General features: G+C 54.5%; 2 protein-coding genes across 2 annotated transcripts in view; both read right to left on the bottom strand.

Moving 5' to 3' along the window:
• The window catches only part of LOC135404839 (POTE ankyrin domain family member B-like), a 199,655-nt gene that overhangs the window by 7,725 nt on the left and 169,067 nt on the right, over nucleotides 1–22,863 (bottom strand). The gene's annotated exons all lie outside the window — the stretch shown is intronic.
• Nucleotides 134–5,158, bottom strand: LOC135406036 (zinc finger protein 239-like). Its single transcript, XM_064640566.1, has 3 exons — nucleotides 5,066–5,158; nucleotides 1,927–2,002; nucleotides 134–1,304 (listed from the first exon to the last, which is right to left on the bottom strand). The coding sequence occupies exons 1-3, from the start codon at nucleotides 5,141–5,143 to the stop codon at nucleotides 289–291; spliced, it is 1,170 nt and encodes a 389-aa protein (XP_064496636.1). The 5' UTR covers nucleotides 5,144–5,158; the 3' UTR covers nucleotides 134–288.

Below are 22,863 nucleotides of genomic sequence, written 5' to 3'. Positions count from 1 at the left end.
GTGTTCAACGCTGGACCAACCAGGATGGTTTGAGCAGAGTTAACACCGAGACAACAGCCTGGCTCCAGCAGTTGATCTTGTGTGACAGCTTGCTTATGAGCTTGATTGGACCTTGGGTCTGGCCAGGCTGGGACTATCCTACCAGTCCACCAGCCAGGGGTCTTCCCAACGTGGGTCACTGGGAATGTGGGTCACCAAGCCTGTTCCCAACGTGGGTCCTCCGACAGGTGATGGAGTTGGAGCAGCAGATGAAGCTCTTCCCACAGTCGGGCACTCGCAGGGCTTCCCTTACTGGTGGCTCTGTTGGTGTGTGGTCAAGGCAGAGCTGTGGGTGAAGCTCTTCCCACACTCCTCACACTTGTAGGGCCCCTCCCTGTTGTGGCTGTGCCGGTGCTTCACGAGGGTGAAGTTGCGTTTGAAGCCCTTCCCGCAGTCAGTGCAGCGGAAGGGCCTCTCATCCGTGTGTGTCTGCTGGTGCTTGAGGAGGTCCGAGCTGCTCCGAGACCTCTTCCCACACTCGAGACATTGGTAGGGCCATTCCCCCGTGTGGGTCTTCTGGTGCTGGGTCAGGTTGGATTTGATGCTGAAGCTCTTCCCACATTCTGAGCACTTGTAGGGCTTATCCCCCGTGTGCATGCGCTGGTGGGTGATGAGGCCGGAGCTGTCTCTAAAGCTTTTCTTGCATTCCCCACATTTGTAGGGCCGAGGCCCCCGTTCCCCAGTGTGGATCTGCTGGTGGCGGATCAGGCGGGAGCTGACGCTGAAGCCCTTCCCGCATTCCAAGCACTTGTAGGGCCGTTCCCCCGTGTGCACCCGGCGGTGGGTGAAGAGGTGGGAGCCATAGATGAAGGTCTTCCCACATTCCGCACACTCGTAGGGCCGTTCCCCCGTGTGGACACGCTGGTGGGCAAGGAGGTTGGAGCTGCTGCAGAAGCTCTTCCCACAGCTGGGGCACTTGTAGGGCTTCCCCAGGGCAGTGATGCGCTCCTGCACCACCAGCTCGGAGTTCTGGCTCAAGCTCTTCCCAGATTCCAAGCACTTGTTGGGCTTCTCGCTGGTGTGAAGCTGCTGCTGCACCACCAGGTCGGAGCTCCAGCTCAAGCTCTGGCCGCCTTCCTGGCACAGGCTGGTTTTTTCCTCCTCAGAGCACCCTGGGCTGGCTTTGGAGCCCCTCCTGCGGGGGGATCGCCGGCCCTTTTCCTGCCCGCTGCCTTCCTGTGCCGTGGAGCCCTTCAAAACGGCCTCTCCCACCAGGGTCTGCCGGGGGGATTTGTCCTCCGTGCCCTCCGTCCTCAGCTCGGGGCCTGGGGCAGGAAGGAAGGACAGGGAGGGGATTTGCCTCCGGCTCAGAGGGAAGGGGGAGGAGAAGGAAGACGGAGAGGAAGGAGGGTAGAGAAGGAAAAAGGAGAGGAAGGAATATGAAGGGAAAGAACAAGAAGAAAAAGCAACAAAGAGAGGAAGGAAGAAGGAAGGAAGCAAGAAGAAGGCCCAGAACTGGACACAGCACTCGAGGTGTGGCCTCACCAGTGCCAAGTACAGGGGAAGAACCACTGCCCTGGTCCTGCTGGCCACGCTGGTCCTGAGAGAAGGAAGGAGCAAGGAGACAAGGAATGACAGAAAGGAAGGAGAAGACGGAACACAAAGAAAAAGAAGAAAGGAGAGAAAGGAAGGAGAAGGAAGAAGGAGAGAAAGGAAAAAACATGAGGAAGGAGAGGGAAGAACAAGGAAGGAAAAGGAACAAGGAGTGGAAGGAAGAAGGACAGGGAGGGGATTTGCCTCCGGCCCAGAGGGAAGGCCAAGGACATCCCCCCAAATCCGGCCCTGGCAGGACAGTGGCAGCAGCGGGGTTGTCCTGCAGCCGGGGGCGATGCTGGGCTGGGAGATACAGGACAAGACAGGGCAAAGGGGCACTGACTTCCTCCTCACCTGCCCGGGGGGCCCGTGGCATCTTCCTCTTCCTCGCAGCCTCCTTCATCTGGCCAAGCTTTGGGAAGGAGAAATCCTGATGGGGGGGAAAAACAAGGGCTGAGCGCGTTGGGTTGGGGGTTCCTCCCGCCCAAGTCCATCTCTAGAAGTCACCAAGCACCTCGTGTCCATAAAAAACTCCTAAACACCAAGTCTCAGCCAAACTCCCCCCCGAAACTCCAAGGTTCAGACCAAAAAAACCCTTCCAGGAGTTCCCCCTCTCAGGTCTCTCCACTTTGGGGTTCTGGGGGCCCCCCGTTTGGGCTGCTGGGGGTCCCACGTGTATTGGGAGTCCCCTCTCTCCAGGGTCCCACCCTCTCTGGGCTGCGGGGGGTCCCAGGAATACTGGGGGTCTTCCCACTTTGGTATTCTGGGGGACCCCCTTCTCTGGGCTGCTGGGGGTCCTGCAGTTCCCTCCTCTCCAAGGTCCCCCTGCTTAGGGATGAGGGGGGTTTTGGAGGCCCCAGGGGTACCTTCTCCCCTGACTCCTTGCTTTGGGGTGCTGGGGCTCTCAGGGGTCCCACCTCTCTGGGGTCTCCCCCTCTCCAGGCTGCTGTGGGTCCCAGAAATCCCAGGGGTCCCCCTTCTCCGGGCTCCCCTCTCTCTGGGGTCCCCCTGGCTGGGCTGACGGGGGTCTCAGCACTCCCCTTTCTCCAGGCTCCCCACTTCAGTGTCCCAGGGCTCCCAAGGGTACCCCCTCTCCAGGCCCCCATTTCAGGGTTCCTGCACTCCCAACCCTCCCCTCTCTGCAGGTTCCCCCCCTCTCTCCAGGCTGACAGGGGTCCTGCGGTGCCGGGATCGCCCCTCTCCGCTCTCCCCACTCCGGGGGTCTCAGCAGCCCCCACCGCCTCTTCCTCCTCCTCTTCCTGCTCCTCTGGGCCTGGGGCCCCCCTGCCTGCCCAGTCCCAGTTTTCCAGACCCCACACCCCTCTTTCTTTGACTCCAGGACCCTCCTGCTCCCACTTTCCTCACCATCCCACCTCTCCCTGATGCCGAATTTGTGCCCCAAAAGGCACAAAGGAACTGCTCAGAGACAAGGTTTAGTCTTTAAGCAGCGAGGTAATTATTTTATGCAACACTGGGGAACTCCCTGCTCGCGCTGGACAAAGAGTTTCAAAGCACTCAGTGAAAAGCCAGACTATTTATACAATTTGTGCGAGAGATTACATCATCATTTTATGCATGTTCATATTATTGCAACATCTAGTTATAATATTCATAGCAGGCGGAGTTAGGGCGGAGGCAGGAGCGCGGTCATCATTTTGGGGAGAATTTCGGGGGTACATCCTGTTACTTCAGCTTCAGGGGTCATCGCTTTACTCCTCTTTCTTGGGTAAACTTTTGAACTTTCCTTAATTTGGCTGACTCCAACATGTATTTGGCAGGAGATTCTGGACTCTGGCCCTTCTCTTTCCCCTTATCTCCCTGTGTTCCTTCCATACGTCTTTGAAACTTAGTTCTTTGTTTCTTGGCTCAGAGCATGCATTCTAAGTTAACTCTTCAGGCCTTGCTTTGTTTCATCCCAGTCCCTCGATCCCCCTGTTTCCTTCACCCTGGAGAGCCCTGGCCCCCCATTCCTGGCTATCCCACCTCATCTCATCCTCAGACCCTCTTTTCCTTGACCCTGGGACCCCCTGGAGCCCCTTCCCAGTTCTCACAGCTCTCCCCGTTTCTCCCTTTCCTTGACCCTGGGACCACTCTGACCCCCAAATCTCCCTGTCTCCTCAGTTCCCCACTCCTGGCATATCCTGTAGAGTGGTCCTGGAGTGTCCCAGGGACCCCCTGAACACCTCATTCCTGGACAACAGATCCCCCCTGCACCCCCTTATCCAGAACACCACCCCCTGCACCCCCTTTCCCGGCCATCCCACCTCTCCCAGACTCCCTTTTCCTTTACCCTGGCACTCCCTGGACCTCCATTCCTGCCCATCAGGACCCCCCTGCACCTCCTCTCCACCACTGGGACTTTCACCCCCTTCCTCAGCTCCAGGACCCCCCTGCACCCCCTTTCCCAGCCATCCCACCTCTCCAAGTCCCCACACCCTCCCTTCTCCTTCACCCTGCCACCCCCTCCACCCCCACTCCTGCCTTTCCCACTCCCCAACCCCTCCTTTCCTCAACACCCGGCACCCCCTGAACTGCCCTTCCTGCACATCCCGGCTCTCCCCACCCACTGAACCCCCTTTCCCTCACACTGGAGGCCCCTGCACCCTCCTTTCCTGGACACAAGGACCCGAGAGACCCCCTGGGCCTCCTCTCCCAGTCCCTACAGCCCCCCTTTTTCCTTCACTCTGGGACACCCCCAAACCCCCATTCCTGGCCACAGGAACCCCCTGGCACCCCCTTATTCTGCACTAAGACCCCCCTGCAACCTCCTTTCCCGCCCAGCCCGCCTCTCCCAGCCCCCAGGCCCTGCTTTCCCTTCACGCTGCTACCCCCTGCACCCCCAGGCCTGCCTTTTCCACAACCCACAGGACCCTTTTCTTTGGAACACGGGGGGACCCCCTGAACCCCGGTTTCTGCCCATTCTCCCGACCCCCAGGACCTCCCTTTCCCCCACACCGCCGACCCCTGGCCAGGGGATCTCCCTGGACCCCCCATCCCACCTCTCCAGAGCCCCGCACTCCCCTTTCCTCGGCCCTGGCATCCCCCAAAACCCCCTTCCCCAGCACTCTGCCCCCCAACAGCCCCAACACTCACCCCAAAAACACTCCCAGGCTTCCCCCTCTCCCATCTCCCCACTTTGGGGGGCGGGAATTGGGGAACTCCCGCCACTGTTGGGGACAATCAAAGAGTTCCCGACGCGTGGCCGGGGCCTTTGTTCGGCCTGCCGGGAATTCCCAACAAACATCCCGGCCCCCATCAGCCGCTGGGGCCCGGGGGTCCCTCCTCTCCAGGGATCGAGCTGTGGGGACACGAAGGGACCCCCACGGGAACCCCTTTGCCGCTCTCCCACCTCCCCTTCTTCCCCTCTCCCACCCTTTGCCCGTCGCCCCCCGCTGCTTTGGCAGTGACCCACCCCCTCTCTCGCTCACTTTGGGGCTCCCAGCCCCTCTTCTCCTTCCCCTCTGCCCCTTTGCCATCGGGGCCCCCAACTCACCTCGAGCTCCCGGCTCGGGGGATGGAGCGGGGGGAGGAGGAGCGGGCAGAGGCAAAGGAGGAGGAAGAGGAGGAGCATCGCCCCCCTGAGTGGGCGGGGAGGGGGAGCTCGGTGCGATGGGTTGGGGGTGTGCGGGGGGTTTTGGGGGAGATGTTTGGGGCTGAGCCGCAAATGGCCCTCGGGGGGACCTCGGGGGGTCCCCGGGAGGTGGTTTGGTTTTGTTGGGGGGATCCCGGGGTGGGTTCCCGGCAGAGGCGGGAGGTGGGCGGGGGGATGCGGGGACCCCCCCGCGGTGGGGGTCGGTGTTGCGGGGTCAGGCCCCGCCGCCCCCATTGTCAGCCCGGTGCCGGCGGGGGGGACGCGACGAGCCCCTTTTTTAGGGCCCCCGGAGTGGGGAGAGCAGAGAGGGGCGACAGCGGAGTTGGGGGACCCCCGGCAGCCTGGGGGGCGGGAGGGGAAGCGCGGAGAGGGGGAGCCCAGAGGGGTGGGGGGGCCGGGGACCCCCGGCCCCTGAAAGAGGGGGCTCCGAGAGGGGGGACCCCTGGGATTCCCGGCATCTGCAGCAGCCCGGAAAAGGCAGAACCCCGGAGAGGGGGCCCCCAAAACACGAGGGACCTGCAACAGCCTGAACGGGGGGACCCCCAGAACCCCAAAGTGCAGAGAGCAAAGGGAGTGAACTTCGGGGAGGGTTTTTTAGAGCCTTTTCCACGGGCCTGCCTCCCCTGGCTGTGGTCTCCCTGTTTGTCAGCACTGTCAGGTTTGCCCACCTGAAGCCCCCCTCCATCTCCTCCCCGCTGCTGGAACTGCTGAGGTCAGTTCTGGACTTGCTGGTGCCTCCAGCACTGAACCCCCCCAGGAGGAACCAGAACCTCAAGGGTGCCTGGAGGAAAATGACTGGATGCTTTTCAGAAGCAATGAAGTGCCTTTTTTCTTCTTCACAGCATCCAGGATGTCAGACTGCTTTGTGTCATATTGTTGTTGTCCATTTTGTTGTTGTATTGGTGTATTTTATATTTGCATTCCTTTTTTTTTTAACTTGTGTTACTGTTTTCCATAAAGGACTGTCATTAGTCATTCTATTGCTACACCAGTACCTACCATTGCTGTGCACACACTGAGGTGCCACAATCACTGTGTATTTCAAGAAAATCAAGTGCCCTGCAGTGACTTGTGTGTCCAAGATGCTTCCTCAGCCCTTCTCTGGGGCTGCAGGGGCAGTGCCTTTGTGCAGAGAAGGGAAGATTCCCAGCCCAGCAGCAGGGCCAGGGCCAAGGGCTCCTGCTCTTTCCACAGCTGCTCTTTGCAACTCCACACTCCCCTTGCCAGCCCTGCTGTGGGTGCAAGGCCTGAGTGCTCCGGCAGCTTGGTCACAGTCCTGCTGCGTGTCCGTGCTGGGATCACAGGCAGGGACAGGCCCTGGCACTGCTGGCACAGTTTGGGGGCACAGCGGGAAACAGGGTCAGACTGGGGCTGTCCAAGCACCGTCCCCAAGGAGCACAGGTTGGTGTCGGGGCAGGGGAGGGTCAGGGACAATCAGCCAAGGCCCCTCAGTCCTTCCCTGGGCTCTGGGAGGGATGGGAAAGGGGATCAAAGGAGCCAGCGGGTGTCAAATGCCCCCAGATCTCAAGGGCCAGGCTCGGGGCTGAAGGGATGGAGAGCAGCCCTGCATCCAAGGCCATGGGATAGTGGGGGATGAAAAGCAGGATGGGAGCCAGCAATGGGAGCTCACAGCCCACAACCCCCCCATGTCCTGGGCTCATGCCACAGCGTGGGCAGCAGGGGAGGGGGGTTCTGCCCCTCTGCTCCACTCAGCTGAGACCCCTCCTGCAGTGCTGCCTCCAGCTCTGGGCTCCTCTGGCTGTCTGCAACGCACCCGCCCGCAATGGCAATGGCTTGGGGGGATTCCCCTGCCAGCCCTGGCATCTCCTGCAGCTCCATGGGCTCCACAGCAAAGACACGCACCTCTTGGGGCACTTCCAGAGGAGGCCACCAAGGGGATCCCAGGGCTACAGCACCTCTCTCATGGAGACAGACTGGGAGAGTGGGGGCTCTTCAGCCTGCAGAAGAAAAGGCTGTGGGGAGACCTCCTTGGGGCCTTCCAGTACTTCAAGGCAGCTTTTTAGAGACATGTGGGCAAAGGGTTCAGTAGGGCCTGTCACAATAGGACAGGGGGTGAGAGGTTTAACCTAAAAAAAGGTTAGGTCAGACTAGGGATAAAGAAGAACTATTTTCTAGTGAGAATGCTGAAACACAGGAACACATTTGCAGGGAGGTAGTGGATGCCCCATCCCTGCAAACATTCAAGGTCAGGTTGGATGGGGCTCTGAGCAAGGTGATCTAGGAAAGATGTCTCTGCTCCCCCTCCAGGGGATCCCCCGCCCTGTGCTGTTGTCTACCAGAGTGATGGGCAGCTCTCAAAGGATGCAAGTGCCCAGAGAGCAGAGGGAACACACAGGACCTCTGATAGCAGGGACATCTTCAGGTGAGATGGGAATAGTTTGGATCAACACGCTCAGGCTCCACTGTTTTGCCTCTCTGCGGTTGCACAGAACTGTCAGAAGAGACCGATAACTACGAGGTGCCCCAGTGTCACAGGGTGCCTTTGGGTCCCTGAGGCCCTGCATTGTCACAGGCTCCTCCTTGCCATCCAGAGGCCAGGAAGTGTCCGAGGTGCCCCAGGGCACCAGGAGGTCCCGCAGGGTCAAGGGGCACCTTGATTCCATGTGTCCCTGGAGTGTCCCAATGTCCCCATGGCTCCAGGAGGCCCCGCTGTGCCACAGAGGAGCAGCCTTGGGCCGATATCAAAGGACCCAAAAGCGATGTCACTGTGAACTCTTGAGGGCTGGAAGGAGCCAGGGAGACCCGAAGGCCATAAAGAGCCAGGCAGAGCTGAAGGCCGAGCCGTGCCCCGGAGCCAGGCAGAGCTGAGAAACAAAAGGAGCCGGGAAGACCTGGCAACACCATCACACCCCAGCCCCCCATTTCAGGATCAAGAAATAGGTTTGTCCAAAAGCAGGTGGGGTGGTGGGAAGGGGCAGAGGCAGCAGAGCCCAGCGCAAAGCGAGCGGCTCCAGGCACGGCTTCTCCCGCCTGCCGGGAGAGCGCAGGGGCAGGAGCCCTTTGCCGGGTCTGGCTCCCGGCGCTGCCGGCGCTCGGCGGCTTTGGGGTTTGGCTTTGGGGTCTGACGGGAGGAATTATTGCTGTGGTGGTGGGTGGCAGAGGGGCTGAAGGACTGGGCACGAGAGGGATGCCTGTCCCCTCAAGGGACAAGTGCACAGACAGGGATCAGGTGTTCCCGCTGGGCTCAGACACCAGGTCTGTCCAGCAGCACCCAGGGAAGGGAGGGAGGATCCTTGTGCTCTGTTCCATCACTGTCACCAGGTCCAGTCACAGGGCACAGACAGCAGGTGTAGTGGGTTGGCCCTGCCTGGACACCAGGGACCCCCTAAAGCCACTCTCTCACTCCCCTCTGCAACTGGACAGAGGAGAGAAAAAAAACAGTCAAGGATTCATTCATGAGCCAAGAGCTGGCAGAGGTCACTTCCTGATCACCTTCCCAGGCAAAACAGACTCCAAGGGGGGATATGAACTGATGCCGAAAAACCTTGGAATAACAGAACTGCTCAGAGACTTGGCATCTTTAAGCAGCAAGGTATTTGTTTCTTCAACACTGGGAGCAAGGCAGCTCCCTGACCTTCCTGGCGTTGTGGAAGACCCCCCTCCTCTGCAGGATCCAGGCTGGGGGTGGGGGGGTTTGGGAGGGCTGAGGGATCTCGGGAGGGGGGAGGGGTGGGGGTCCCAGCGGTGGTTTTGGGGTCCCAGGGGTGGTTGGGGGGTCCTGGGGGTTGTTTGGGGGATATTTTGGGGGTACCCCTGAGCTTTCTGGTGTTGTGGAAGACCCCCCTCCTCTGCAGGATCCAGGCTGGAGGTGGGGGGGCTTGGGGGTCCCTGGTGGATGTTGGGCATCCCAGGGGGGTCGGGTTAGTTTGAGGGTCCCAGGGGTGGTTTGGGGCTCCTGGGGGGGTTCAGGGGGTGTTTCTGGTGGTCCCCCTGACCCTCCTGGCATTGTGTAAGACCCCCCTTCTCTGCAGGATACAGGATGAGGGTGGAGGAGGTTGGGGGTCCCTGGTGGATGTTGGTTGTCCTGGGGGGGTTGGGGGTCCCAGGAGAGGTTTGGGCATGCCAGGGGCAGTTTGGGGGTCCCAAGGGGGGCTTGGGGGGATATTTTGGGGGTTCCCTGACAATTCCAGGCAGGGCACTTTTAACTGTGGCACAGGCGGGGAGGGGCGAGCACCCAGGGGGGTCCCCGTGACCCCCAGGGCCAGTGAGGAGCTCCACTGTGGGTTCAGGGTGTCAATCTGCACCTGGGTGATGTCACCGTGATGTCACCGTGATGCCATTGACAACCACGGTGATGTCATCGACACATGGAGTGATGTCATCACACAGCTACCCCCAAATGTCAGCACGTTCCCCTGTGATGTCACTATGTTCCCCTGTGACATCAGCATATTCTCCTGTGACATCACCATGTTCCCCTATGACATCACATTCCCCTGTGACATCACCATGTTTTCTATGACATATGTGTTCCCCTATGACATCACCACATTCCCCCATGACATCGCCACCTTCCCTATGGCATCACTATGCCCTCTGTGACATCACCACATTCTCCTATGACATCCCCATGCTCCCCAGTGACATCCTCATGGTCCCCTGTGACATCACCACAGTCCCCTATGACAACACTACAGTCCCTATGACATCACCACATTCCCCTGTGACATCACCATGGTCCCATGTGACGTCACCATGTTCCTATATGACATCACCGTGGTTGTCAATGACATCATCATGCCCCCTATGACATCACCGTGCCTCCTATGGTATCACCACCTTCCCCTATGACATCCCCAGGAAGGTGGGGGGGCACAGGGGAGGTCACAGGGGGGTCACAGTTGGGGAGGGGTCCTCTCACTGCCCTCCCAGTTCCTCCCAGTGCCTCCCAGTCCCACTCAGTGCCCCCCCAGTCCCTCACAGTGCCCCCCAATTGCTCCCAGTCCCCTCCCAGTCAAACACGGGTCCTCCCAGTTTGTCCCACTCATTCATTCCCTTCCCAGTCCGCCCTAGTCCTTCCCAATCTTCCTCCAGTCCCTCTCAGTCCCCCCCAGTTCCCTCTGATCCCCTCCCAGTCCCCCCCAGTACCTCCTCATCCCTCCCAATCCCTCCCAGTCCTCCCCAATTCCCCCGAGTCTCACCCAGGCCCTTCAAGTCACTTCCCAGTCCCTCCCAATCCCTCCCAGTCTCCCCAATCCCTCCCAGTCCCTCTCAGAGCAACCCAGTCCCCCACAGTCCCCACAGTGATGAATGTGATGTCACAGGGGAGCTTTGATGTCACAGGGGAGGATGTGATGTCACGGGAAGGATGTGATGTCACAGGAGAGATCTGATGTCACAACAAGGACGTGATGTAAGAGGGATGATATAATATCACAGGAAGGATGTGATATCAAAGAGGAAGATTTGATGTCACAAGGGAGCTGTGATGTCACAGGGGAGCTGTCATGTCATAGCAGAGATGTGATGCCACAGAAAGGATGTGACTTCACAGAGGAGGATGTGATGTCACAGCAAGAATGTGAAGGATGTGATGTCACTGTGGTGGAGAAAAACAAAGTTTTCGCCCTGGAGTTAAAAAAATGGTAACCCCCGAGGGGGTGGTGTCTCTCTTGGTGTTGACCCAATCAGCATTCCTGCAAAATTAAACATATCCCATCAGACCGGAAAAGGAGGATGATGGAGTTGTTGGAGAAGAAGTGGCCATGTTCTGAAGCCATGAGGAGAGGGGGCAGGAACCCCGATGGGGGGCCATGGCCCCCCAGCCCCCAGCTGGGGTCATAGAAACTCAGAAAGAGTGTTAAACTGACCCAGGTCTGTGACTGAGAAGCTGGGAGTCTTTCTCCACTGGGAGTGGGCAGCAGAAGACGGAAAGGCGGCGGCAGAGACAGCACTGAGCAGAGGCTATGGCAGAAAGCCCAGGAGATCAGAAACAAGCATGCAGCTGAGCAGAGAGACAGAGAGATGTCTGAAGGAGAGACAGAGCCGGCAACAGAGCAAGACTAAGCTCGACAGAGACAGAGTCTGGAGTAAGAACTGAATCCAAAATTCCCCAAAACCCCTCTGAGACCTCCCAGAGAGGAGGAGGAGGACTCTCACTTGAGGGGAGTCTTGGAATGCAGCAGCACCGGGGAGAGAGGAGCTGAGAGCTCGGAGACATCTCGGAGCTGGAGCGGGACGGGCAGAAGGAATGCGGAGGAGGGCCTCGCCCCCGCTGCTGCCCAGCTGGCAGCCTGAGACAGAGCACAGGAGCTCTGATGGACCGCTCGAGGCAAAGACTTTCAACTGAAAGCTGCCCTAACCTTCTGGCTCAGGGGAGCTTGAATCCCCTGAGGAAAGGGACCGTCACAAAGCCCCCTGCACTTCATGATATAACACGGTGAGCGAGCCTGTCCCTGCTATCGCAGTCCATGGAAGAGAGAGAGAGACCTTCGATTGGAGTCGAAGAGCTGAGAGGGGTGAGAGGAGACCCCCCTGGTGTCTATTGGAAAGAGATCCAGCTACAACAATCCAGCTACAGCTGCTCCATGGAAGAAGAGTGACACTGCTGTTCATAAGTGGAAAGGATCTTTTCCTTCTTCCCTTCTGAACGTTTATTGGAGAGAGAAGAGATTTGATCCAATGTAAATACTGATTTATCATAAAAGAGATAGTTAGGATTATGTATATGATGTATTCTAAAATTCATTTGTGTAGTGACAACAATTTTGACATTGTTTGAAGTGTGTTTTGGCAGCCAGACCCTGTCCCTGACCACCACAAACCTTTAACCTGTGCCAATTTGTATTAATAAAGAGTGTCATTCTGCAGACTGTTGGAGGGAGTCCTTTATAAAGGTGCTGCCAGTTTTGTTGATGCAGGAGTAACTGGTGGAAATATCCACTGAGAGGTTTTCCCTTTTGCTGTGACGTGTCAGTCCCAAAAAAGGGCCCTGGAATTCCCCCCACCTGGTGGATCTGTTTGGTGGAGGGTTCCTGGGTGGAATATGGGACAGACTAGATGGGACTGACAGGGTTTTGTTTTTCCCTGGGGCACCAGCAGACAAACAAATCTCCAAGAGTCGGGTGAATTCCCCTTCCCCCCGTTTCCCGGCACACACGGGAATCTGCTGAGGTTGGACAAGACCAAGGTGGTGCAGCCGGGTCAGGGCAACCCCCGGGATCGGTGCAGGTTGGGGGAGGAAGAGATGGAAGTCCCTGCTGGGAGAGGGCTCTGGGGGTGCTGGTGGGTGACAAATGGGACACGATCCAGCCCGGAAACCCCCCGTGTGCGGGGCTCATCCCGGGGGCAGGGGAGGAGGGGAATGTGCCCCTCTGCTGCCCTCAGGTGAGACCCCACCTGCAGTGCTGCCTCCAGCTCGGGGGGCCCAGATCAGGAGGAATGGACCTGTTGGAGTGGATCCAGAGGAGGCCACAAAGATGCTCTGAGGGCTGGAGCCCCTCTGCTCTGGGGACAGGCTGGGACAATTGGGATTGTTCAGCCTGGAGAAGAGAAGGCTCCAGAGAGGCCTTAGAGCCCATTCCAGTGCCTCGAGGGGCTCCCAGAGAGCTGCAGAGGGATTTTGGACAAGGACCTGTAGGGATGGGAGAAGGGGGAATGGCTTCCCACTGACAGAGGGCAGGCTTAGGGGGATATTGGGAAGAAAGTTTTCCCTGTGAGGGGGGAGGCCCTGGCACAGGTTGCCCTGAGAAGCTGTGGCTGCCCCATCCCTGGAAGTGTCCAAGGTCAGGATGGACGGGGCTTGGAGCAACCTGGGCTAGTGGAAGGTGTCCCTGCCCATGGCAGGGGGTGGCACGGGATGAGTTTAAGGTCCCTTCCCACCCAACCCAGTCCATGATTCCAGGATTCTGTGCTGAGACAAGTCCCTGTTGTGGGCAGTGACTGTAAACCAGTCCATTATCCCAGTCAAAACCAGGACAACAGGACAGACACCTCCTGCTCAGTCGGGTGTCCCCTCTCGTGCAGCTACTGAGGGACTCTGGGAATCTGAGGGCACCAGGAAACTGGGAAGGGAGAGGTAAATGTGGGGAGAACAGGGCCCCCTTTTCTCCTCCCCTTTCCCTCTGTGCGTCACCACAACACCTCCCTGCGGGTCACGGCCTGAGGAGAACGGCCAGGCCCCAAATCCATTTGGAACCAGAGGGTGGGAAAAATCCCACAGCAGGGACTGCAGCAACAAGAGGAATTTCCCCAGCTGCTCCCAGCCCTGCTCAGGGGGAAGGAAGGAGACAGTCCAGGGGGGATCAGCTGCACCTCAGGCACCCTGGTCACATCTCTCGTCCATCTCTCTCTCAAACATCAAACTGGGGACATTTCCCTCTTCCAATGAGCTGCTGATTCTACAGTTTGGATGGTCCAGAGTGGGACCTTTGGTGGTGAAGGGGCTGTAAATGCCTCCTTCTTGAGCGGCTTCACCTCCCCTGGGCCCCTCCTCAGTCAACGTTCCTCAATTATCCAACAAACGAGGCACGAAGCAGAAAAGGGCAAAAGGAAAATCTTCCAGGTCACTGCCGGCTCCTGGGGAAAATGCAAGGCAAATAGTCAAGTCATTGAGCTGAGATGTTTTCCCAGCTGCCCCACAATGGTCTCTTGTGTCTGGTCAGGGGCCCGTAAGGATGGAAGGTGTTGCGGAACTGTGGGCAAAGGTGAGTGGAGAATTGAGGCTGTGGCAGGTGCCGGGAGCCCCCGCTCAGTGCCTGTCCTTGATCTGTGCCCACGGGGGTCCCAGCCCAGAGGGGCCTGTGAGGCGGGTGGGGAGGGAGGGAGAGTGGGGCGGGAAGGTGCCATCCTGCTGAGGGCCAGCGCTGGGCCCAGGGCAGGGCAGGGCCATCCCTGGGGACAGGGGCACTGGGGCAGCTGTGTGCCAGGGCCAGCCCAGTGTGGAGCCAGAGCCCTGCTGGGCTGCCAGTGCCTGGCCCCCCCTGCCTGGGCCAGCTGAGCAGAGCAGGGCCCGGCTGATGCGGGAGGACACGGTGTGCCCAGCTGGGACAGGGGCAGGGCCAGCAAAGGGCATCTGCCCCTCTGGGCTCTGCTCGGGGAGGCCGTGGCTGGGCCTGCACCACTTGGGGGCTGCAGTGCCCGCAAATGGGCTGGAGCCGGGCACTGCCACCACCCCAGCACTTCCCTGGGCCCAGCCCTTGTGTGCCAGGGCCAGCATTGCCCAGTGCTCCCCAGTGCCTGCCCAGACTGGAGATCCCAGTCACCCGCCTGTGCCCATTGCCCGTCAGTCCCTTTATCTTCAAGCTCCCTGTTTCCATGGGACGTCACATCCTTCATATTCTTCCTGTGTCATCACATCCTCCTCTGTGACATCATATCCTTCCTCTGACATCACATCCTTCGCATCCTTCTTATGACATCACGTCCTCTCTCGGACATCTCACCCTCCTCTGCGATATCCCACCCTTCTTTTCCATATCACGTCCTCCTCTGTGACATCACAGCCTTCCTTTCCATATCACGTCCTCCTCTGTGACATCACAGCCTTCCTGTGACATCCCATCCTCCTCTGTCATCTCATCCTCCTCTGTGTCATCACATACTCCTCTCTGACATCACATCCTTCCTTTGACATCACATCCTCCTTTCTGAAATCACATCCTTCCTGTCAATCTTCTCCTCCCCTGTGACGTACTGTCCTCCCAGAGACGTCACGTCCTTCTCTGTGATATCATGTCCTTCTATTTGACATCACATCCTTTCTGTGACATCACATCCTCCATTGTGACATCACATCCTCCCTTTAATATCACATCCTTTATATCCTCCCTATGACATCACATCCTCCTCTGTGAGATGACATCCTCCACTGCGCCATCACATCATCCTCTGTGACATCACATCCTTCGTATCCTCCCTGTGCCAAAAAATCCTCCTCTGTGACATCACATCATCCTCTGTGACATCACATCCGTCCTGTGACATCAAAACCCTCCGGCGACATCACATCCTCCTCTGTGACATCACATCCTTCACATTCTTGCTATGACATCACATTCTCCTCTGTGACGTCACATCATCCCTGTGATATCACATCCTCCTCTGTGAAATCACAACATTCCTGTGACATCACATCTCTCCTTTGACATCACATCCTCCCCAAGATATCACAGCTCCTCTTGTGACATCAAGGGTCCCCTGTGACATAACATCTGTCATATGACATCCTTCCTGTGATATCACAGCCTTCCTGTGACATCACATCCTCCTCTATGATGTCACGTCCTCCCCATGACATCACATCCTCTTCTCTGACATCACATCATTCACATCCTTCCTATGACATCACATCAGCCTAGTGACATCACATCTTCCTCTAGGACATCACGTCCTTCCTGTGACATCACATCCTCCTCTGTGACATCACATCCTCCCCAAGACATCACTGCTCCTCTTGTGACATCAAGGGTCCCCTATGACGTAACATCTGTTATATGACATCCTACCTGTGACATCGAATAATCATCTGTGACATCACATCCTCATCTGTGACGTCATGTCCTCCCTATGACATCACATCCTCCTCTCTGACATCACATGATTCTCATCCTTCCCATGACATCAAATTGTCCCTGTGACATCACATCGTCCTCTGTGACATCACATCATTCCTGTGACATCACATCTCTCCTGTGACATCACATCCTCCCCATGACATCACAGCTCCTCTTGTGACATCAAGGGTCCTCTATGATGTAACATCTGTCATATGACATCCTTCCTGTGATATCACAGCCTTCTCTGTGACATCACATCTTTCATATCCTTCCTGTAACATCACATCCTCCACTGTGACATCACATCCTTCATATCCTCCCTGAGACATCACATTCTTCACATTCTTGCTGTGACATCACATCCTCCTCTGTGATGTCACATCCTTCAAGTGTATATTGGGACGAAGCTGGGATGATATTTTTCGTCTGTGTTTGGCCTTAGCCACCTGCAGAAGTTTATAGCTCTCCCTGCCAAGTTCATTGATAAAACAGTGAACTTGGCCTTGGAGGGAGAACTTCTGTATAAACTGTTTTAATTGGTCTCTTGTGATTGGTCAATGGCTCATCAAGGGCATTTGGAGGAGAAAGTGACGATGAAATGAGGAAGGCTCTCCCCCAGACTCAACTGGGAAAGACCCCCAGGACTCACTGCGCCTGCGTGAGGGGATTTCCAAAGTTCTCACGCACGCGCAGGAGGGGGGCACTGACATAACCAAGGGGGTGGGATTGAGAACCCCTGACAGGGTGGTACTGGCCACACCTCCCCGGGGCAGGAGTTCTCAATGAACTGTACAAAAGCAGACACGTTTTCCGTGTGTGGGGCCGTCTCTTCACGAAGGACCAAGTTGCTTTTAGCAGTGACGCCTGCTGGAGTGGGAGCCTGCCAGCCCTCCGGAACACGCAGCTGCTGCAGAGAGGCTTTAGAGGTGGTTAGAGTGGGTAAGACTTTCTTAAGTGACACCTGGGTGAGTAGGGTGTTGCGCCTTCCTTTTAGGTTCTTTTGGTTCACTTTTCTCCTTCCTAATCCCGTTCTCTTGCGTGTCTGTTTTTTCCCTTCTCCCCTGTAAGACACCTTTCATAATAAATGGTTACTTTGTTGCCTAGCAACGGTGCCTAGTTTTCCATGTTCCAGAATCTCTCGAACCTGTTTTTCCCTGGTACAGTAACTCTTCCCCCTCCCCGTTACAAAGTGACATCACATTCATCCTGTGACATCACATCCATCCTCTGTGACATCACATCCTTCATATCCTCCATGGGACGTCACATCTCCTTCTGTGACATCACATTCTCCACTGTGACATCACATCCTCCCCTGTGACATCACATCCTCTCTCTGACATCTCATCCTCCCCTCTGACGTCACATCATCCCTGTGACATCACATCCTCCTTTGTGGCATCACATCATTCCTGTGACATCACATCCTCCTCTGTGACATCCTCATGTCCTCGGCTTCCCAGAGTCCCTCAGTAGCTACATGAGGTTGGAAGGAACGAGACTCAGCAGGAGGTGTCTGTCCTGTTGTCCTGGTTTTGACTGGGATAATGGACTGGTTTACAGTCACTGCCCACCACAGGGACTTGCTTTGTCTCAGCACAGAATCATGGAATCATGCTGAAAAAAAAATCTCCGGAGCAGTTAATTAGGGGTGAGATAAGAAAGGGTTTATTTGCCAAGGCTAAGATGTTACACGACGCGTGCAGGCCGTGCCTGAGAGGTTACATTTTATAATACCATCCATCCAATCCCAGATGTGCCCACCCTGCGGCCCTTCCTCTGGTCCGTCCCGGGTCCACCCCCTGAGAAATGGGTCTGGAGGCTTTTACTTCATCATCTTCACCATCTTCAGAGCACAAAGGGTACATAGTTACCTAATTTTTGACCATATTCTGTGGTTTAGGCCCTGATATGCTGTTCTGTCAACTGTCTAGGCCTTCCCTTGACAAAAGACTAAACACTTTTGCTGTTTTCAGAAACAGGATTGACATGGGGAGCATAGAATGGGGTAAGAGGGTTAGGGAATGTATAAACAAGGGAAAGGAACAAGGGACAAGGGGGGGAGGAAGGTTGCTGCTTTTTAAAACTTACTTATAAAACTTACAAGTATTAGAAAAATAAAAAACCATTAGGGGCTTAAGGCATCAGTCCCCCCTTTAGAGATTAAACAAGACTCAAAGATCTTGTTCAATCTCTACATAGCACTAACTATATAACAAGCTATGCAGTTTTTATACTAGCATGAATGGCTGCTCTATTCAGATTCAGCCTGGTAACCATGAAGTAAGTTTGTGAAAATAGACTTAATGAAACATCTTTAAGAATTACCAACGTCCAATTTAAACTTGTTGCCAAATTTCAGCCAAATCCGTAGTGCAAATTCAGCACTCACTTATAAAGAATATTTGGTGCATTTTGCTAAAGCCAAATGTAAATTTGGGTTTTGAACTTAATTCATAGTTCCTAACCATACTAAGCAATACAAACAAGAGAAAAACTTAAACACTATTTTAGCAGTCCTTGTAACAGTCTTTGCTGCTCTACTTGTCTCAGGAACAGAGGTTTTCTTCTTCCTGGGTGAAATTCAGGGTCTTTGATGATAACTGTCCACGTTGGAGATGGTCTGCTGGACTTAAAAACAGTTCTTTCCATTTGGCTTGCAGGAGTCTCAGTCTTAGTGCAACATAAACTCAGTCCTTGGGCTGGAACAGATGAGCAGGAGTGTCCAGCTTCACAGGTTTAGGTGACATGATAAATCCCTGCAGTTCCTGCAAAGTGGATCTTAAAACATTAAACAATTCTACAGACAAACCTCTTTATGCAACTAGGGAGTCGATGAAGTGTGACTCTCTGTTTGATGACAATTTCACAGGAATTTTGGATCTTGGAATTCCTGCATTTCAATCTTCTGAGAGAGGAGCTTGTGCTTTTATCACATAAAGTGATTAACTGCCAGCCACAGATATAACAGGCCAGTCAAGAGCTTACCTGAAGCAGACTGCGTCTGGATGCAAACAGCACCCTGGCAGTGCCAGTAGCCCACCACAGAGAGCTTATACTCTCTGGACAAATTCTAGGCCTTACCGGGGGCAGGTTGTCCTGTTCCAACCTGTCCCAGACTGCAGTCAATCATCTTTACCTCATGGAGTAGTCTTACAGGGACTCCTTGCCTCCATGGATAAAAGCTGCCTCACCTGTTAAAATAGGTACATTTATAGACATATGAATATCAACAAAGCAATAAAGCTAAGAAAGCATTTTCAGCAAACTATTTAAGCAACTTAAACCTATTATTCCAACAACGATGTTACGGGATTGTCTCAAGGATTGTATGCAATGGTGCAAGCCAGATTTTTGGGTCTTACTGGAGGGTTCACAAAACCAGTGCTGTAATTCCTGGTTAGCAATCAGAAGCAGGATTCCCATGATGCAGTGTTGAACCTGCTAGAGCAGTACTGCTGCTTTACAGAAGCTGTGATGGCATCCAGGCAAAGGGTCACTTTGTGGTTTCTCGGCTCCGCTGCCTTTCACTACAGCATTGATGCCACTTTCTTATCCGTCCTCTGTTTCAGTGTAGGATTTCCTTTGCAAATTCAGGTTCACACACACTCCTAGATGACACTAGATAAAAAGCATCTTAAAAAACATAAACAGAATCCACAATCACATGCAAATTTTACGGAGCCTTCATCAAACTGCTTCAGGAAAAATTCTTCCACAGGCTGCAGAGAGACATAGATGTTTACAAATTTTTGTTGGAACAAGATAAGTGCAAGTACAAACATTGCAGGCTTTGAAGCAATTCATGTAACAAAAGCAAAAACAGTCTAAGTTTTCAATTCTTAGCAGTTAAGTTAACAAATGAAGCTTAAAACAATATAAAATAGAAAGTAACAAAGAAACACAATAATTATAATATATGTATACGTTTCTGTACCACCTTTTAGTGCAAATTAATTTCAATTGTGTCAGAAGGCCTTTATCTACTTGGTCTGGTATTTTCATTTGCAGTTGAGACATGTGTCTACTCCTGCATAAAAGTTGTTCTCATGGCTTCTCAGTTTGAATTTTAGTGGTACAGCTTCCAGGGTTGTTTGCTGGAACGAACTGCCTGTGAACATTTAACTTCTGACACATGGTTAGTTTACATTTGAAACAGATCAGTATTCAAAGCATCACCTTATTACTTTGTGACATATATTGCACCGGCGGGTTTTAGTTTTTGGGTTCGCCGGGAATTCACACTGGTTTTGTCCTCCCCTCTCCCCTTTCGGTCTGATGGGAGGAGCGGAGGGTCCCGTGTTAGACTGGGCTGGGACTCTAGCCACTGACACCGCTCTCTTGTTCGCTGCCACTAAGGTGTTATGAGTTGCAGCTAGGAAACTATTTGCTTGTGCACTCTCTGCAGCTCCCGTTCCGTCTGCAGAGGCGGCAGTAGCTCCTGTACTAAACCTAGATTTTTTTTGTCTCACAGTTGGACTCACTCTTTCTGTGCCGGCGGTTAACTTTGCTCCAGCACTCGCAGAGCGGTGCCGGTGCCTGCGACGGTCACATGATTTCTCCCTTTCTTTCCTATACGTTGGAATAGGCTGGGTACTGACCACTCTGGCTCTCGGCTCTGCTCCGCTTGTTATGGGAGCAGGCATCTTTATTGTTACAACAACTATGAATTTGTTGGGTGCCATTAAAATTCCTATACTACTTGCACTCACTACAGCTGCCTGCGTGCGGTTAGATGTTATGGGGGAGGGAGGTACCCTCCCCACTTTTCTCGCAGCTCTCGGTGTTTTTGTTCTTTGCCGACCTCTGGTCGTACCTGCTACACCTGGGGTGGTTCCCGAAACAGCAGAGGCAGAGCTGGGTCTCGCTACTCCTGCAAAGTCAGCAGCTCTCTCTCGCGCTGCTACGCTCAACGGTCTCATAGCCTTCCCGGCACTCGCATCTGCCGTCTCTGCCTGGACCATACCAATAGGAGCAAAAAACTCCTCATTGGTCGGAGCAATAACTGGGACTAGTTTTTCCTGTCCCCGCTTTACTGTGCTCACTACAGTTTTAAGTTTCGGGATCGCTCCCTGCTCCAATCTCGCTCTCTCTGTCACAGCATCCTCACTGTATCACACACAGGCAACACTTTTTTCTTCACCGCGCCAGCCAGTCCCGTCGCCATGGTAACGGCCGTTCCAGAAACCTCCCCTGCTCTCTGAGCCGGGAGTTCCGTTGCCGCAGTAACGGCTGTTCTAATACCAGTGTCACCGCCCACCACACTAGCTTTCTGCCCTCTGTTCTGATATACTGCCCAAGCTATCTAATAATTCATCGATGTCCCTTTCACTACCACCTGCCTTTTGCAGTTTCCTTCTTATATCTTTTGTGGACTGTTCCACAAACAAGTATACCAGATTTTTCTTTCCCATATCTGACTCTAAATCAATATCAGTATATTTTCTGATGACATCCTTTAATCTATTCAGAAACTCCGTGGACGACTCATTTGCTCTTTGCTTGGTTTCATACATATTTACCCAACTCATATCTCTTGCACTTGGGGCATGCAGCTCTGCTCCTACAGTTCTTATATCGCTATCAACGCCGATAAAACTAGCTGCCTGAGCACCCATCCCTGGTGCTGGGCTACTTGTTCTCAGAAACACCTCTACATTTGGGGCCGTCACCGTCGTCCCTTCACTGCTACCAATACAACTATCAACCTCAGTTGTTACTAGTTTCTCTGTTTTCAAGTTCACTTCTACCATTGTTATGGCAACTTTATCTACTCCGGCAAAGCTGCCAGCTGCTGCAGAGCTACAAACTGCTTCCCTGCTCGCTGGAACAGACAGGGCAGACCCCGCAGCCATTGCCCCTGTGGGGCCAGGAGTCTCTCCTGTTGTTATCCCTGGGCTAGCCAGCCCCGCAGCGTCTGCGTAACTCTCGCTCAGCTCTGCCGCGCTGCCAGCAGCTCCAACAAAGGTCGATCTCATTTGCACCTCTGTGCACATTCCAACTAAACCGACAGGACTCCCGAGCTAACCTCTCCAGAGACTCTAATTTGCCTAATCCCTCCCGGTGCAGCCTGATCCGCACCAGGGGGTCCACTGATGGCTCCTGCCTGCCCAATCAGAATCGGTCCAGGGGCTGCTCCTCCTGAAACTCCAGCCTCTCCGGGGCTGCTTTTGCTCTCATTAGGTGACCCCTTCTCTCCCCTCAATCCAGGGTGTGTTAACAAAAACATAAACAACTCCGCGTACCTGATTTCATCCCATTTTTGCTCCTCATTGAGGAGTGAAATTAACTTCAGTACCGTGTCTAGCTCAGAGGAACCGAATTCTGGCCAAGCCACTCCTTTTATCTGCCCAAATACCGGCCACACACTTATAGATAGCTTACACAGTTCCTCTTTCTTCAAAGTTGTTTCAACACCAGCTAAAGTTTTCCAATGCTTCAAAATCATTCTCAGGGGGGATTCCTTAGGGATCTCAACTTTTGAATCCACACAACCCATGCTTGCAAAACAAGAGCAAACCACCATCACACACTAGGTCACAAGGCTGTTAATGTAACCTCTCAGCTATTTACCGAGTCACAAACTACAGAGCCCCACCGGCTCTCCCACAGCGTCAGAGCACCAGAGGGCATCCCCTCCAAACCACACAGCCCTAGGCCATCTGGCTCTGACCTGGGTAATTGGTGAACCACTCGTTCGCCCTCTGAAAAGCGACTTTCCAGACTATTTCGAGGGCCCAAGTCTTTAAGCAAACTTTTCAGAAATCCGTGTCCCCTATCCCGGGACACAAAACACAAAACTTTCCCGCAGCTGCTAACTAACCAAATAGGTACCGTTTCCTTATTCGCTCTTTTCTTATCTCACCTCTATGCTCCGTGTTCAGTCTCTGTGGGTTCTGTGGAGCTGGGCTTCTCAGACCGGGGTGGGAATTATCTCAGATAAAAGCCGGCTCTCTGAGGAATATTCCTGCTGATGAAAGTTTCCAGTCTGAAGAAGTCTCGGTCCAGATCCCCGTACAGGCCACCACTGTTGCCTGTGTATTTTGGTGCAGAAAAAAAAATCTCCGGAGCAGTTAATTAGGGGTGAGATAAGAAAGGGTTTATTTGCCAAGGCTAAGATGTTACACAGGCCATGCCTGAGAGGTTACATTTTATAATACCATCTATCCAATCCCAGATGTG

This window comes from Pseudopipra pipra, chromosome W, assembly GCF_036250125.1.
Source record: "Pseudopipra pipra isolate bDixPip1 chromosome W, bDixPip1.hap1, whole genome shotgun sequence".
NCBI lineage: Eukaryota > Metazoa > Chordata > Aves > Passeriformes > Pipridae > Pseudopipra > Pseudopipra pipra.
Note: the sequence above shows the minus strand (reverse complement) of the source record. Positions and strands in the feature narration are given on the sequence as shown.